A 15,252-nucleotide genomic window follows, 5' to 3' on the forward strand; every position below is an offset into this window, starting at 1 on the left:
TTATATTAGAAAGTAATTTTTTTAAAAAGGTCTCTATAAAAAACAGCTTGGGTCTCACCTTCCTTGAAACCAAGATGGGAAACATTCAATAATGTGTTGTCTTTTATAAGCACTGAACAACTAATACTAGAAGACACACTTCCTGTTAGTCCTGAGATCTAGAAAATGCTATGTGGGAAAATGAGAGCCAGAACCCTTGAAGACAGTTTTACAGAAATTACAAGTGCACTGTTTCTTATGTTGACTCTTAATTAAAGCCAAGAGCTCAGAAATTGCTTTTAATTGTCTTGGCCAGCATTAAGCAATAGACATTTCTGGGATAATGGAAATGTTCTGTATCTGCAGTATCCAGTAAGGTAGCCATTATCTCATGTAGTTATTGAGCACTAGAAATGAAGCTAGTGCAACTGACTGTAATTAAAATTAAACTGTAATTTAATGGCATTGCATTTCAGTTAAATAGCCACTTGTAGCTAGGGACTGCTATATTGGACTGGGCAGGTCTAGATAGTATGCAAAGACTACCAGAATCTTACCCATTTTCCCTATAAATAACAGCAAATTTTGTTATCCTAAAAAGCTAACAATGCTTGGTGACAGTTTAAAAATTCAGTGCAAAACCCATTTGTTTTGTACTCATGATGGTCTAAGTTCATCTACTAGTGATAGGAGTTGACTCAAAGTTATGCATTCTGTTTGTAAGTAACAGGTTTATTATCAGTTAATCTTTTTTCTTTCTTTTTCCTGTTTCTCTTAGCTGGGAAGCTGTCCCTTAAAAATATGATCTTCTTCAAAGATAACCTTTCCATGCCCACAAGAATACCATAATGACACAGAAAATTAAAAAAATTATGTTCTGCTTTAATGAATCAGTGTGAAAAAAAGTTGGAAAAGGGAAGAGTGGTGAATGAGACTGAATCACAGAAGCTTAATATTGTAGCTGGCTGGTGATAGTTGGAGATGAGTGTGGGAGATGGTCATCCATGACGTGCACTAGCAAAGCTCTGATAAATAAGGGAATGGAAAGCAAATGTGATGACCGAGTGTCATTTAGGACAGGCTTCAAGGAGACTATGAATTCAGTGTGGCATTAAACTCCAGGACAAATTAATGGTCAACATGTCGCTGGTCTACTTCGGAAGGAAGCAATTAGAAATGGACAACACATATATAAAAATCTCCTGCAGGAATTACATCTGTGTATGATCAGACTCTACAAAAGTTGAAACATAGAAGCATTTCAGTGACTACTATACGAAGCATGTGTGCCATATAAATATTTAATCTATCCAAATTTACTAATGTGCCTTTGGAAAAATAAGTAGCATCTAGAAAATTCTTGATTTTCTTGAAAACTTGACCCAGACAGAAAACTTATAAGCAAACATGGCTTTGAGGAGAAAACACCTAATTTATTTGATGTAATGGTGGCTAACAGCTGAGTATACACTAATGGAGCTACTTATCATTAACTCACATTACATTTCATTTAAAACACCCTTTACAAGGACATTCCCATATTGGCCCATGAAAAATTAGAAAAGAATATGAACTATCTTAACGGGATTATATGGCAATGCAAGCCAACCCATAAATCATAATCTGACTGATACAATCCAGGGATGTTTACCAAGTGGGCGGCTTCCCTAAGAAGAATATTTATAGCACAAAGAGCTTCAATTTCTCCCTCTGAAAAAAGATTTGGTTATCAGGGACTGAGAAGTGAAGCTAAACATAGCATCACTGTTTTAAAACCTGTATATGCCCAAATACTTGGTGCAGTTTAGACTGAAGCTAACTCAGGTTTCCAGCTCTTTATATTACCTTTATCAGAGCTTTAGTCTCATCATTTTACTTGATTTCTCTGCATGTCTGTACATGCCCCCCATGAACTCAAAGGGGGGGGTCTCTGTCTTTGTATCCCCCAAACCTCCATAGTTGCTGTCAGTACTTTACAAACAAAAGATTGAGAAATTGGATTGTCAAAATAAATGAAAGAACCTAATTTCCTTTAAAATGTATTCTCTTGCACGGGGACAAGGAGGTCATAAGCTTGGCAGGAAGGTGAGTGTAGTGCTCCAAGGCATGTGGGTGGAGTCAAACAGTGCCTGGGGCAGCCTGAGCACAGGCAAGCCTGGGCCTCGGCCTCTGCATCTGGAAAATGGGTATACTGATAATAACGCCCACTTCAAAGGGGGGTGTGAACGACCCAGGAGAAGATGCATAGGAAGCCTGTAGCACAGTCACTGGCAAAAACTAAGGGCTCAGTAAATGTTAGCTATTACAGTGCTACTGTTAAACATTTTGAAAATTGGTAGAAATTTATTTCATTTCTGTTCCATTATCATGAAAATAAATTACAATCCCCCTTTTTCTTAAATTAGACCCTCTTTGATAAGTCCCCTTATGGAAAACAAAATACTGTTTTCAAAATCAACATGAGGATATGCTGTGCTTATATGCAGTTTTTGTGAGTGAACAGTATTCAAAAGTCACCATTTCATGTCCACCTTCATGCAGCCCGACTAAGGAAAAGGACCCAGGAAAAAAAAGCACATTGTGGGAGAGCTCCAAAGTGGCTGTGGATCCAAAGTATTTTTGACGCTCCAACTCCTAACTGCCCTAGTGAAGAATGTCCCTTCAAATATTCATGTATTTGTTCATTCATTCAGCTATTTGTAGAGCCCAATTTGTGTTCAGGCAATGTTCTTGGTACTCGTGATACACAGCGAATAGAATGGACAAAGATGCCTGCCCTCACGGAGCCTGCATTCCAACACGAAGCCAAGTTCACCCAAAATAAATCTACCTAGGAGTTCCCTATTATTATCAAATGACAGTGTCTCACTCAATCACATCAGACTTTTATATTGCTAGCCAAGGCCCTTCTGTATTTTTTTTCCTTTTTGACTTTCAGCCCTTTTACTCAGCCTGCAACAGCAACTGGATGCAGGGTTCCCCTCCAGCACGAGGCAGGCACTTAGTCATCATTAAAGCCGAGCACACAACTATACAATGCAGCAGATTATTTTTATACCTAAGCACAGTGGCAATAATCAACCTTATTCCCAGTTATTCTTGTGAGCCAGAAATAGAGTAGGAATGTGATTTTCTTTTCTTTTTTTTTGCTATGGTAAACAAAAACACCCTCCACCACAGATACTTGCCAGCACTTCCACTTCTTTCCTTACAGGAAGCTGAGTACCTATGAAGCACTAACATGGATCTTGGGAACTGATTTTGTTAGGAAATGAATCTCCCTCTTTCAGTTAAAGGCAAACACACCTACATTTACGAAATAAGAATTTTAAAGTTAATGAAAGTGACATATTATGAGAAAGGCAAGAACTAAAATGGTGGGGGAAAGAACACAGAGAGATTTATTGGCTTCTCTTTAGCTGAAATGAAAGGCAGATGGAAGGCTTTAAAATTCTGCACATGCGTCCTACTGACAAGGCCCTTTTTACCTGGCGGCCATGAGATCCAGGAGGTGTTGCCACCGGTCATTGATCTTCCCGAGCTTGTATTCAATCTCAGATGCTTTACTTTCATGGCTGGCTCTAGCAAGTCGTTCTCCCATTTGCTGGAGCTGTATTTTGTTCTCTTGGGCAACAGCAATTTCCTCTTGATAATCCTGAGTAATAAATAGCAATTACAGAGGTCAGAAAGCATATTCTTAATGTGTTCAGCCCGGCTTGATGAGAAGCATGGTAATTACTACTGCTTGGAAATAGTTCAGGCATAAGGAACACTGTGTGAATATCAGTCCAAGTGCACAAGAATTAGTGGTGCCTATTATTTTCAGTATGTATGTACAGGCTGGGTTGAATTTTTATATAGATGTTCTTAGAGACAATAGGGGATGCTTTGTATTTATGTAAAATAGGCATTTAAAAAAACAGTGAAAGTATACACATAGATATGAAAGATAAAACTTGAAGGAACTTATTGCTGGAAAATTATGAATTATTGCTATAATCACCAATCTGATGTTGTCTTTAGAACCAGTCCTCCAACTGATAGTTGCTGAGACGCTTATGTGTGTGTGTGTGTGTGTGTGTATGAAATGACACACATGCACTTGACTTATATATGTATATATGTAAATGTATAATATGTGTATTTATGTTAATATGTAATTATAATGTAATTGTGTTATCTGTGCAGAATGGTTTAAAAAGATACCTTCAGAACAAAATAGCAGCAGACTCACAGACTCCAAAAAGGGACTAGTGGTTATAAAAGGGGAGGGGTGGGGGAGGGCAGGTGGGGAAGGAGGGAGAAGGGGATTGAGGGGTATTATGATTAGCTCACATGGTGTGGGGGATCATGGGGAAGACAGTGTAGCACAGAGAAGACAAGTAGGGACGCTGTGGCATCTTACTACACTGATGGACAGTGACTGCAATGGGGTATACAGGGGGACATGATAATAAGGGTGAAAGTAGTAACCGCATTGTTTTTCTTTTGAAACTGTAATAAAAGTGTATATCAATAATATCTTAATAAAAAAAGATAAAAGATACCTTGATTTTAAAGTGTCTATACAGAGTCCTCTATAGAGAGTCAATATTTTTAACACACAAATCAATAGCAAATTAACTCTTAAAAACAACAGCCATGAAATGGATCAAAGACCTGAATGTAAGTCATGAAACCATAAAACTCTTAGAAAAAAAATAGGCAAAAATCTCTTGGACATAAACATGAGCAACTTGTTCATGAACATATCTCTCCGGGCAAGGGAAACAAAAGCAAAAATGAACAGGTGGGACTACATCAAGCTGAAAAGCTTCTGTACAGCAAAGGACACACCATCAACAGAACAAAAAGGTACCCTACAGTATAGGAGAATATATTCATAAATGACAGATCTGATAAAGGCTTGACATCCAAAATATATAAAGAGCTCATGCACCTCAACAAACAAAAAGCAAATAATCCAATTAAAAAATGGGCAGAGGAGCTGAACAGACAGTTCTCCAAAGAAGAAATTCAGATGGCCAACAGACACATGAAAAGATCCTCCACATCGCTAGTCATAAGAGAAATGCAAATTAAAACCACAATGAGATATCACCTCACACCAGTAAGGATGGCTACCATCCAAAAGACAAACAAAAACAAATGTTGGCAAGGCTGTGGAGAAAGGGGAACCCTCCTACACTGCTGGTGGGAATGTTAATTAGTTCAACCATTGTGGAAAGCAGTATGGAGGTTCCTCAAAAAGCTCAAAATAGACTTACCATTTGACCCAGGAATTCCACTTCTAGGAATTTACCCTAAGAATGCAGCAGCCCAGTTTGAAAAAGACAGATGCACCCCTATGTTTATCGCTGCACTATTTACAATAGCCAAGAGATGGAAGCAACTTAGGTGTCCAACAGCAGATAAAGAAGATGTGGTACATATACACAATGGAATATTATTCAGCCATAAGAAGAAAAAAAAATCCTACCATTTGCAACAACATGGATGGAGCTAGAGGGTATTATGCTCAGTGAAATAAGACAGGTGGAGAAAGACAAGTATCAAATGATTTCACTCATATGTGGAGTATAAGAACAAGGAAAAACTGAAGGAACAAAACAGCAGCAGACTCACAGAACCCAAGAATGGACTAACAGTTACCAAAGGGAAAGGGACTGGGGAGGATGGGAAGGAAGGGAGGGATAAGAGTGGGATAAAAGAAAGGAGGTATTATGATTAGCATGTATAAAATGGGGGGGTTGCATGGGGAGGGCTGTGCAACTCAGAGAAGACAAGTAGTGATTCTATAGCATCTTACTACACTGATGGACAGTGACTGTAATGGGGTTTGTGGGGGGGACTTAGTGAAGGGGGGGACCCTAGTAAACATAATGTTCTTCATGTAATTGTAGATTAATGATAACAACAACAACAACAAAAAAAAAACAACAGCCATTAGTCTTAGAGGATCAATGGGTCTCAAACTCTCATTTACCCAGTTTCTTGCACTACCTTCTCTAGTATGGACAGTTTGGAATGAGGAGAGCCAGGTTCCATACGGTCTGTTTCCAAGGGAGGGACCATTCAATGGTATGATTTAAGTGACAATGAATGGACATCTTACCTCCCAGCCCCCAAATCCTCTTACTCTTGGGCCATAGTGACAGGACCCAATTTTTAGAATCAAGTGTTCCATTTTGGGGTTCAGTTATTTGATACAGCAAATATTTCTCAGCAAAATAATATACAAAGACAAGTGTTAAAGGAGCATGGATATATTAGCCTTCTCTCCTTTAAAGTTTACATGGTAACAGTGCTACCCTCTCAAGTCAGTTACCTAAGAAATAAGGGCTCCAAAGAAGTGGGAGGCGCCATGAAATGTGTATCTATCTCAGTGCTGAATGTTCTTCTCAGGCTCAGCACCCCATCTACTTGCCTTTTTATCTCCAACACAGTGGGATTCAAAGACCAATAATTATTAATAGTCATAATAACTCATTATAGTCATTATATAACTCATTAATTGCTATAGTATTTTGCCACAAATCTGAGGTGATTCCACTGAGAAAAGCTTTCATTATAGGAATTACTCTAAGTCTAAAACAGTATTTACAGTAAAATAATCCTCTTGGTTGGTTTTTAAATTAAAATGGTTTTGAGTGTTAATGCCAGCAGATACCAATGTCTTGGTTAGATGGTCTGTTTAGTAATTGTTTTTTTCTATGTTGTGAAAATAACCAAGTTTCAGTATTATTTCCCCTTACAAAAGAGGCACCACAGGAGGCAAGCTCACAAAGATTTCTTTTTAAATCCTATAACTTATTTTACATATAAAACAGTATACTTAATATTTTAAAGTTATTCCTGACATTCTGCCAAATAGAGTAACAAAACTGTGTGAAAATATGTTTTTCTAAATTTTAACTATAACTGTATTGTGATCAAGGGATAGTTGTTTTCCACACCCCTAAAATATGTAGCTTAAATTTCATGAAGATCAATGAAGACATAGATAGACTTAACCAAAATTTATTCTACAGCAAACCTCATGATAACCTATAGTACATTAATCATGCCTACTAGAGCATTCTCTGATACTCAGAAACTAGCAAAGTACAGAGCTATAAGCAGATGTTAAAATAAAATCTGTATTGTCTCAGCCTGTATCATAGAGGTATATGACATCAAATATACAAATGCTTTCCATTAGAATTTGACATTTTAAGTTGAAACCCTTTAATATTATTAGCATTACATGCTGTGTGTGGAGTTTTTTTCTATGTGTATGCACAGATAGAAATAATTTTTCCTAATAACAATTTACCTTTCTTCTCAGAATGAATGACCTTATAATTCATTTATTCAATGAATAATGACTAAGTACTTATGAGAAGTCAGGCATTGCTCTGGGTGCAGGAGATACAGCAATGAACAAAACAAAAAAAGACCCTGTTCCAGTGAAGCTTGTAGTTCAGTGGGGCTTCCACTGTAGACAGATAATGAAGAATAAGGAAAATACATCAGATGGTGATATGTATATATCAGATGGTAAAATGTGCTAACAAGAAACATAAACCAAACTAAAAATGAATAATTGTTTGAAAACCACTGATATGATCAAAAACACTTAAATGCTAATAAACTTGATTATCCCTATATAGACATGAAAAACATTCTGGATCCATATGAATATATAAAATAATTTAATTATCATACACAACTTGAAAACAACATGAAGCTAAAATTCTCAGGAGAGTCCTTATTCCTGTAACTGTCAATGAATCATGTTGTATAGAGAAAATGTCAGTTTCATTGATCCCCAAAATTTTTTTCTTTCATCTCCTCTCTGGTCATGTTACCTTCTTGAAAACAGAGACAATAGAACACACAAAAGAAAACTAATACACATAAACAATTTCTACTGAACAGGCAGCTGAAACCCCAAATATTGAATATTACCTATCATCAGATAATCTATTTCATTACAAACTAAAAGTATTCTACATGGTTTGTATGTAAAGGAGGCCTTTCCATATAAGTTTATTTAATATTGAAAAGGTGAAACATTTAAAATACAGCACTCCTTTGACAGGAAGGCAATATAATCATGAGTGAGACCATCTTCTGCACTTGTTAAAAGTATGCCTGAGCATTATGAAAAGTAAAAACATAAGAAGCCATGCATCCTGTACCTTCTTGAGCTTCTCTATCATTTCTTCAATGAGAATGTCCCCATTCTGAGAAACTTTGCTTTCCATTTGAGTCAGCCATTCACAAAGCTCCTTGTTCTTCTCACTGAAGATGGCCCATTCATTCAATCTCTCACTCACTTGCTGACGTCTCAAGGAGAGCTGAGAAGTTTAAAATGAGAGAAATGTAAAAGGATCATCAGAGTGGAACTCACACCATGAGGAGAAGAGCCAGCAAACCCTGTGAGGTGAACTCAAATGGGCAACACCTGTGCATCTCTTTAGGCGCTTGTTTTCTGAAGAACAGTCCCAGGAGCACTCTCTACCAACATGTTCCAAGGATCTGCTATTAAATGCAAGTGGCAGACACTGAACACTGTCCTTCCCTCCTGAAGAGCCACATGCACATTTGTTTATTAAAGGTTATGAACAATGCAGCTTCACCCTGCAGTGGTTCTGTGTGGATATGATCCCGGATCATCAAACATACTTTTGCTAAAAGAGGTGGAAGAAGTGGACATAGAAAGGAATAGGAAATGAAGGGAGGAAAGAAGGGAAGAAGAAAAGGAAGGAATAAAAAATGTAAGAAAGAAAAACAGGGAAGGAAAGGGAAAAGAAAATGAAGAAGGAAGACATAATTGAGAGTCTCAGGTCTCTGGGGAAAGTGCAATAGAGGGACCCAGTGAAAAGAGGTCTGAAGTGGAAGATGCATCCCCGAGGCTCAGCTGTGTACTGATCATGTTACTTTGGGCAAGTTCTTTCATTTTCCTGCCTTCTTTCCTCTTTACTTATTTTTCTTTTCTTGCACAGCAGCTTTATTGAGAGATAATCCAAGTGCCATACAATTTATCTGTTTAAAGTATACAATTCAGTTGGGTTTTCTAATATATTGACAGAGTTTTACAACCATCACCATAACTAATTTTATAGTATTTTCATCACCACCCACCCCAAGCCCTGTACCCATCAGCAGTCCCTCCCTTTCCCCCATCCCACCTCCCTAACCTGCTTTCTATCTCTATGGATTTACCTGTTCTGGATATTTTATATAAATGGAATAATACAATATACGGTCTTTGGTGACTGGTTTCTTTCACATAGCATAGTGTTTTTAAGGTTCATCATATATCATGTGTCACTACTTTATTGTTTTCAATTGCCAAATATAGTCCTCTGTACGGATGGATCACATTTTACTTAATAAATTTACCCAGTGATGGGCATTTGGGTTGTTTCCACTTATTGGCTGTAATGAATAATGCTGCTATGAACATTCATGTACAAGTGTTTGTGTGAACATGTTTAGTTTCTTTTAGGGTTCCTTTGGGGTTTTAGTTTCTTTCTATCTAGGAGTAGAATTGCTGGGTTACATGATAACTACAGATTGTTTTTCAAAGTAGCTGTACCATTTTACTTTCCCATCAGCAGTAGGGTCTTAATTTCTCCACATCCTCACCAACACTTGTCATTATCTGTCCTCTTGATTATTGTTATCTTAGTGGGTGTGAAGTGGTATCTCATTGTGGTTTTGATTTACATTTCCCTGATGGCTAGTGATGCTGAGAATATTTTCATGTTTCTTGGCCATTTGCATATATTCTTTGGAGAACTATCTTGTCAAACCCTTTGCCCATTTTTTCATTGGGTTGTGTTTTCATTGAGTTGTAATAGTTCTTTACACATTATAGATCAACAGGCCTGTTTTCATATCTCTAGGTCTAGAGTGATTCTTTCTTGAATTGTAAAGTTTTCTGGCTTCATAATACTCTATTTAATTGAACTAAACTACATGTTAGTAAAATATAATGTAATTTGAGTGGCAAGAATATGATCCTTTTTTACAGATGTTCTACATAGTCATGTCAACAATGCTGGACCTCCCACCATTCATTGCATCACATGAAACACCCACCTCTCAGTTTTCATTTTTTCTGCCAACATTTTATTATGAAAAACTCAAAACATACAGAGAAGTTGAAAAAATTACAAGGTAAGCACCCATGATATACTCCCTTGACTCTAAAATTGTTAACATTTTGCTACATTTGCTTTAATACATATATAGTCCTTTATCATCAATCCATTTTACTTTTTGATGCACTTCAAACCAGTTTCCGTTTTAAAATGAAAGTGAAACTACTTCTAAGTTGCTATACATACTTCCTAGTTAGCAATTCTGCCTAGAGTTGGCTTTGTTAATAATTAGTGAAATAATATTCAAGGCCTTTGTTCACAACTCCAAATGTCCCTGATTCTACATCTAAGAAAACAGGTGGGAATAGGTTCATGAGCCCAGGATATCCAAGCCAGGGCCAGCCGCAGGCACAGTGAGATGCCTAGACAGTGAGCTCTATGACCTACCATAGTTCTTGAGATGCCACCAATAGAAATTCGTTCTTCTAAGTTACTTATGATCTTTAAAAATAAAATTCTCCCTGGTGACACTGATGAATCCATTACTTCTCCTTTAGTATAATTCAGTTTACCATTGAGTTTTATTTGAAGCAGAAAAACACAGACCAGCTGAAAGGCAGTGAATTTACTTAGGATGGATGCCGACAGGAATGGAAAAGGCTGGGAAAACACAGGTCGAAAGTTCTGGAAAAAATTTTCACCAGCATTAAACTATATCAAGATGCTGAAGGTGAGACCATGATCCTCCTGGCACCCTCTTCCTCTCAAACTCTGACAGCAGTGCATTCTGATCCCCTGCAGGAATGCTAACATCTTGATTACCTGGTGGATCTGATTTTTTCTTTTTCATTCACAGAGCATCAGAGTCAGGAGTGTGGCTGGTGGTTAAAATTCTGGTTTAACTGATGTCCAAGCTAAAACTATAGTTTCATAATTAGGACCTCCCAAAGCAACTGTTTTCCAAAAAAGAGTAAAAACCCCTGCCCTTTATACTTAAGATTAAGAAGTCTTATTATGTGTAGCCCTTCTCTTCCTCTTCTCCAAATCTTGGCCATGAGCTAGAATGAATTCTAGAGCTTATCTCAACATCTTCCTGGAAGGTGACCACCTAATAGTAAAATATTATGTTTCTTTGGGAGGTAGGTATTATTATCCCCATGTCAGAGACAAGGTGAGAGAAGGTCACACAAAGCTGAGGCATTCGTTTATAATCAGTATAAGATCGGACCAGCAAAGCTTGAGCATTTGATACACATTACAACATTATGATCAAATATCCAGGGGCAACTGAGATTCAAAAATAGTCCCTGCCACTTACTAATGATGTGACCAGGGCAAGGTTACTCATCTTCTCTAAGCCTTACTTCCTCATTTGTAAATTAATCTTTCATTTGCTCCAAATTCATTAAATGTTTATGGTTTGCAGAAAGCAAGTATCTATGTGCCAAGCATTGTCCTATGGACTGGAATACAGTAGGCTCATAATGGAATATAAGTAAGAACATCACTTAAGCATACTGAAGGTTAACAAAAGCTGGCCGTAGATACACTATGACTCCCAGACATGCCTGCATGACTACAAGGCATCATTTGAGTTTTTACTGTTTTTTTCCTCTAACAGTCATGTATTCAGTACCTCCAGTCTGCAGCTTGAATATATATCTCTAGTGTTTTATCACACACCATGGAAGAATTGCTTTCATTTGCTTACTGTAGAGCAATAGCTGAAAGAAGAAACAGATCGACTGCAAGCATTGGTTGCAAACAGGCACCAAAAGCTTTCCAAAAGTCTTAAATTAATAACAGAGGCAGCATTTTCCTTTTGGTTCATAAGACTCATATTTGGGCTGTGTGATAAGTGAATAATACCCTCTCGGTCTTTGGATTCAGTCGAAACTCTCAAGGTATTTATCAGGTTAGCACATATTTACGTTTGCTTGAGGTATCAACACACTTCATTGCCAAGAGCTGGTAAGTATCAGTTGAAACCTCCAGAGCGTGAGGCAGCCAAACAGGAAACACATCCTTTCCTACCTCAAATATTTTACCATGGCCATTTGAAACACACTGAGCAATTACAATGATCATATATTTATATCTCCACTAGAACTGCAAACAGATTTACAAACCAAAACAAGAAAAAAGCAAATATAAGCAATGGTTGACGGAGGCACAACAGGCCACTTGAGGAGACTATTTAGAAACAAACACTTGGGTACATTAACTCTACTCTGAAACATGACTTACGGCTTGTCTTTCTCATTCTCAACTGCAGTCCCGATTAATCCCGCCTTCTCATTAGCTGCTTCAACTGGAATATGAACAGGTACTTGATCTTCAACAGAGCGATGAGGCGCTGTGTTTAACTCAAGTTTTTAACTTTTAAAATGAGACACAGGCACAAGCTCATTTCCTTTTGTGGTTTCATCCTTGATAGAAGCTCTCCGGAAACACTAACTCAAAAACTAGCAACTAATCTATATTATATAGTTATATATAGCCTGGCACCTTCAGTACGAATAACCCATCACTAAACTGTCACTGGTTTAAATTACTTTTTAGGTTGAAGTAATGTGAGATAAGTGTGCTTTAGCGTCAGACCTTAAGATACTCAATACAGAAAGTTTCTAGAAACACTATATGCATTCAATCTGTTTCCTCTTTTTTTACTTGAGTCTTAGTTCACTCACAGGTGCAAGGTATTAATCTCTTCACGGCATAGCATATGATCAACAGTGGCTTTTGAAATGTATTTCCAGACTGTTGCCTAGATATATCCATCTGGCAAGCAATTTTACAACATACAACTTTTTTATTTCCTTTTTTTCCAGCTATATTGAGATATAATTGATATATATACAATATTTAAGGTGTACCACATGATGATTTGATACACATATATATTGTGAAATGATTACTACAAGATTAGTTACCACATCCATCACCTCACACAATTACCTTACTTTTTTTGGTTGTGAGAACTTTTAAGATCTACTCTCTTAGCACTTTCAAGTATACAATACAGTCTTGTTAACTAGAGTCACCATGCTGTACATTAGATCCCCAGAACTTATTTGCTGTGCTTGTACCTTTTATACCTCATGGTATTTTAACACACTACCAATTTTCCTAAATCAAAAAATATGGCATAATCATAACTTTCTTCCAAAATATTTGGAAACCTTGTCATTATTTTACACTTAGAGGACCATAAAGGTAAAGACATAAAACAAATGTCCTAAAGTTTTGTCTGAGTTATTAAGAGTACATATGAACACTTAGCATCTCCAGGCCCTGGAGATAAAAAGAAATGGTCTCCACCCTCAAGGACCTCCCAGTCTTGGAATTAAGTCGCAAACATTAAATAAAAAGAAAAAAGGAACAATGCACTGTCACATGATACAGGCTACAAAGGAATTGGGAGTTCAGATGAATGGAAAGACACTGAGGTCAGAGCACCTCAGACCATGGCCACACAGGGGTGGTGGAATTTGGAAGAAGATGGGTTAGAAAACCAGAAGGGAAGGAACAGTCAGTCTAGGAAGGAAGAATGGCTTGAGCAAGGTCCTGGGGCAGGCAGTTCATCACAGGTTGGGGAAGGAACTGGGAGCCAATATCTGAAGTGTTATCCCTGTGAAACTTTACAGACCCCAGTTAGCCAGGGAAATGGATCTGGTCTAACTCGCTTCATATAACATGCTCAGAATAACTGAGTCAGCAAGTATTGCTAGACTTCTCAATTAAAGAAAAACAACATGAATAATGGTAATGAAAGTAACTGAACATGGCTGTGATCATTTTCCATTATTTATACCCACCAAAATACCTTTCATTTATATGATATGCCAAGATAAAATCTTTATATTAAAAATACTTCATGATGATTTATTGGATAGTAATGTATTGATTTGGATTGAAGAACTCAGAAAAGGATAAAGTATTGTGATTAACACACCACACACCATCTAAGTTTCTCATTGGGTTCATGGAGAATATGGAGCTCTGTGAAAAGTGACCAAATTAACTTTGAATCGCATCATTGGGAGGTTTGTGAAAATCATCTCTTACATTCTTCTCTTTTAAAAGTATATTTTTATAGGAAACTGTTCACACATGTACCAAATGTGCTCCAGTTGTTCTCTGGCTCATGGTCTATGAAATATTTAGGTTTTAATCTAAATGTATGGAGAAAAATTTACCTAACAACAGATTTCCAATTGATGTCAAATGAATCAAGAGGCTTTGAGCCTCTTAAAACTCTGCTTAGTGCTTCCTAATGCATGCAGATAAGCAACGGTAAAGTCAGAGAAAGTGGGGAGGACGGGAGAGAAGAGATCTCTAGGATAGTATCGCTGGTCTGAAACTGGGGAGGCACGAAATGCCCCTTCTCAAAAGTCCCTTCCTTGTCCTCCCAACACCTGCCTCTCCCCAGCCTTGTTCTCTGTCCCCTCCACTCCTGTGCCTTTACTCAAGCTGCAACCTGTCCCCACATCCGCTTGCTCCCTTCACACCAACCTGTCTCTTCTCCTCCCCATCTCAGCACTCAGCTCAAGATTCACTCAAGCCAACAAGCATTTGCTTTGATCTCTGCAGTCCACACTATGTCTAGGTTGCTTACATCTTTATGCGTTATTTTAACTGTTCATTACTAAGTTTTCTTCTATAGGTTCTTCTGGACGGATTTTTAGTCTCGGCTCAACTATAAACTGGATGTGGGAATGTCTACCATAGCTTGTGACATTCACAGTAATTAATATGACTGATTTATATAACAAATATGCATCACAGTCTATTATGTGCCGAACAAGGCAATCCAGGACAGGAAGGAACATGACAGACACTCTCCTGGCTTCCTGGAGGGTGAGGTCTTAGAGCCCATTCTTCACTTGTGGGGCGTTTAATCTATGTTATTCCTCTTTGGCTTGGATGTCTTCTCATAGCCTTTCCACTTCAAAATCAAAATCCTTCATTTCAAAATCAAACCCAATCTGGAATCTCTTTTAAGATATTATGTACAAAGAAGGTGAGCAAAGTATGAGTAAAAATGCTACCCACCCATGAATTACTAGGAAACAATCATGCAAAGCAACAGCAAAAATAGTTCCCTGCACTAAGTCTGCCCCACAGTATTAGCTAAAAATGAAAATAGAATAATGTTTTTTCACATGTTTAAAGTAAG

At 37.5% G+C, this 15,252-nt stretch overlaps 1 protein-coding gene across 13 annotated transcripts in view; it reads right to left on the bottom strand.

The window, feature by feature from the left end:
• SYNE1 (spectrin repeat containing nuclear envelope protein 1) overlaps nucleotides 1–15,252 on the bottom strand; it is a 418,491-nt gene that overhangs the window by 46,712 nt on the left and 356,527 nt on the right. For all 13 annotated transcript variants that reach the window (XM_073219768.1, XM_073219776.1, XM_073219775.1 and 10 more), the window contains 2 exons: nucleotides 8,163–8,321; nucleotides 3,468–3,634 (listed from right to left, as the gene is read on the bottom strand). In XM_073219768.1, the coding sequence (XP_073075869.1) occupies nucleotides 3,468–3,634; nucleotides 8,163–8,321 (326 nt within the window). The remainder of the gene's footprint in view (nucleotides 1–3,467; nucleotides 3,635–8,162; nucleotides 8,322–15,252) is intronic.

The sequence above is a fragment of the Manis javanica genome, chromosome 13 (genome assembly GCF_040802235.1).
Source record: "Manis javanica isolate MJ-LG chromosome 13, MJ_LKY, whole genome shotgun sequence".
Classification (NCBI taxonomy): Eukaryota; Metazoa; Chordata; class Mammalia; order Pholidota; family Manidae; genus Manis; species Manis javanica.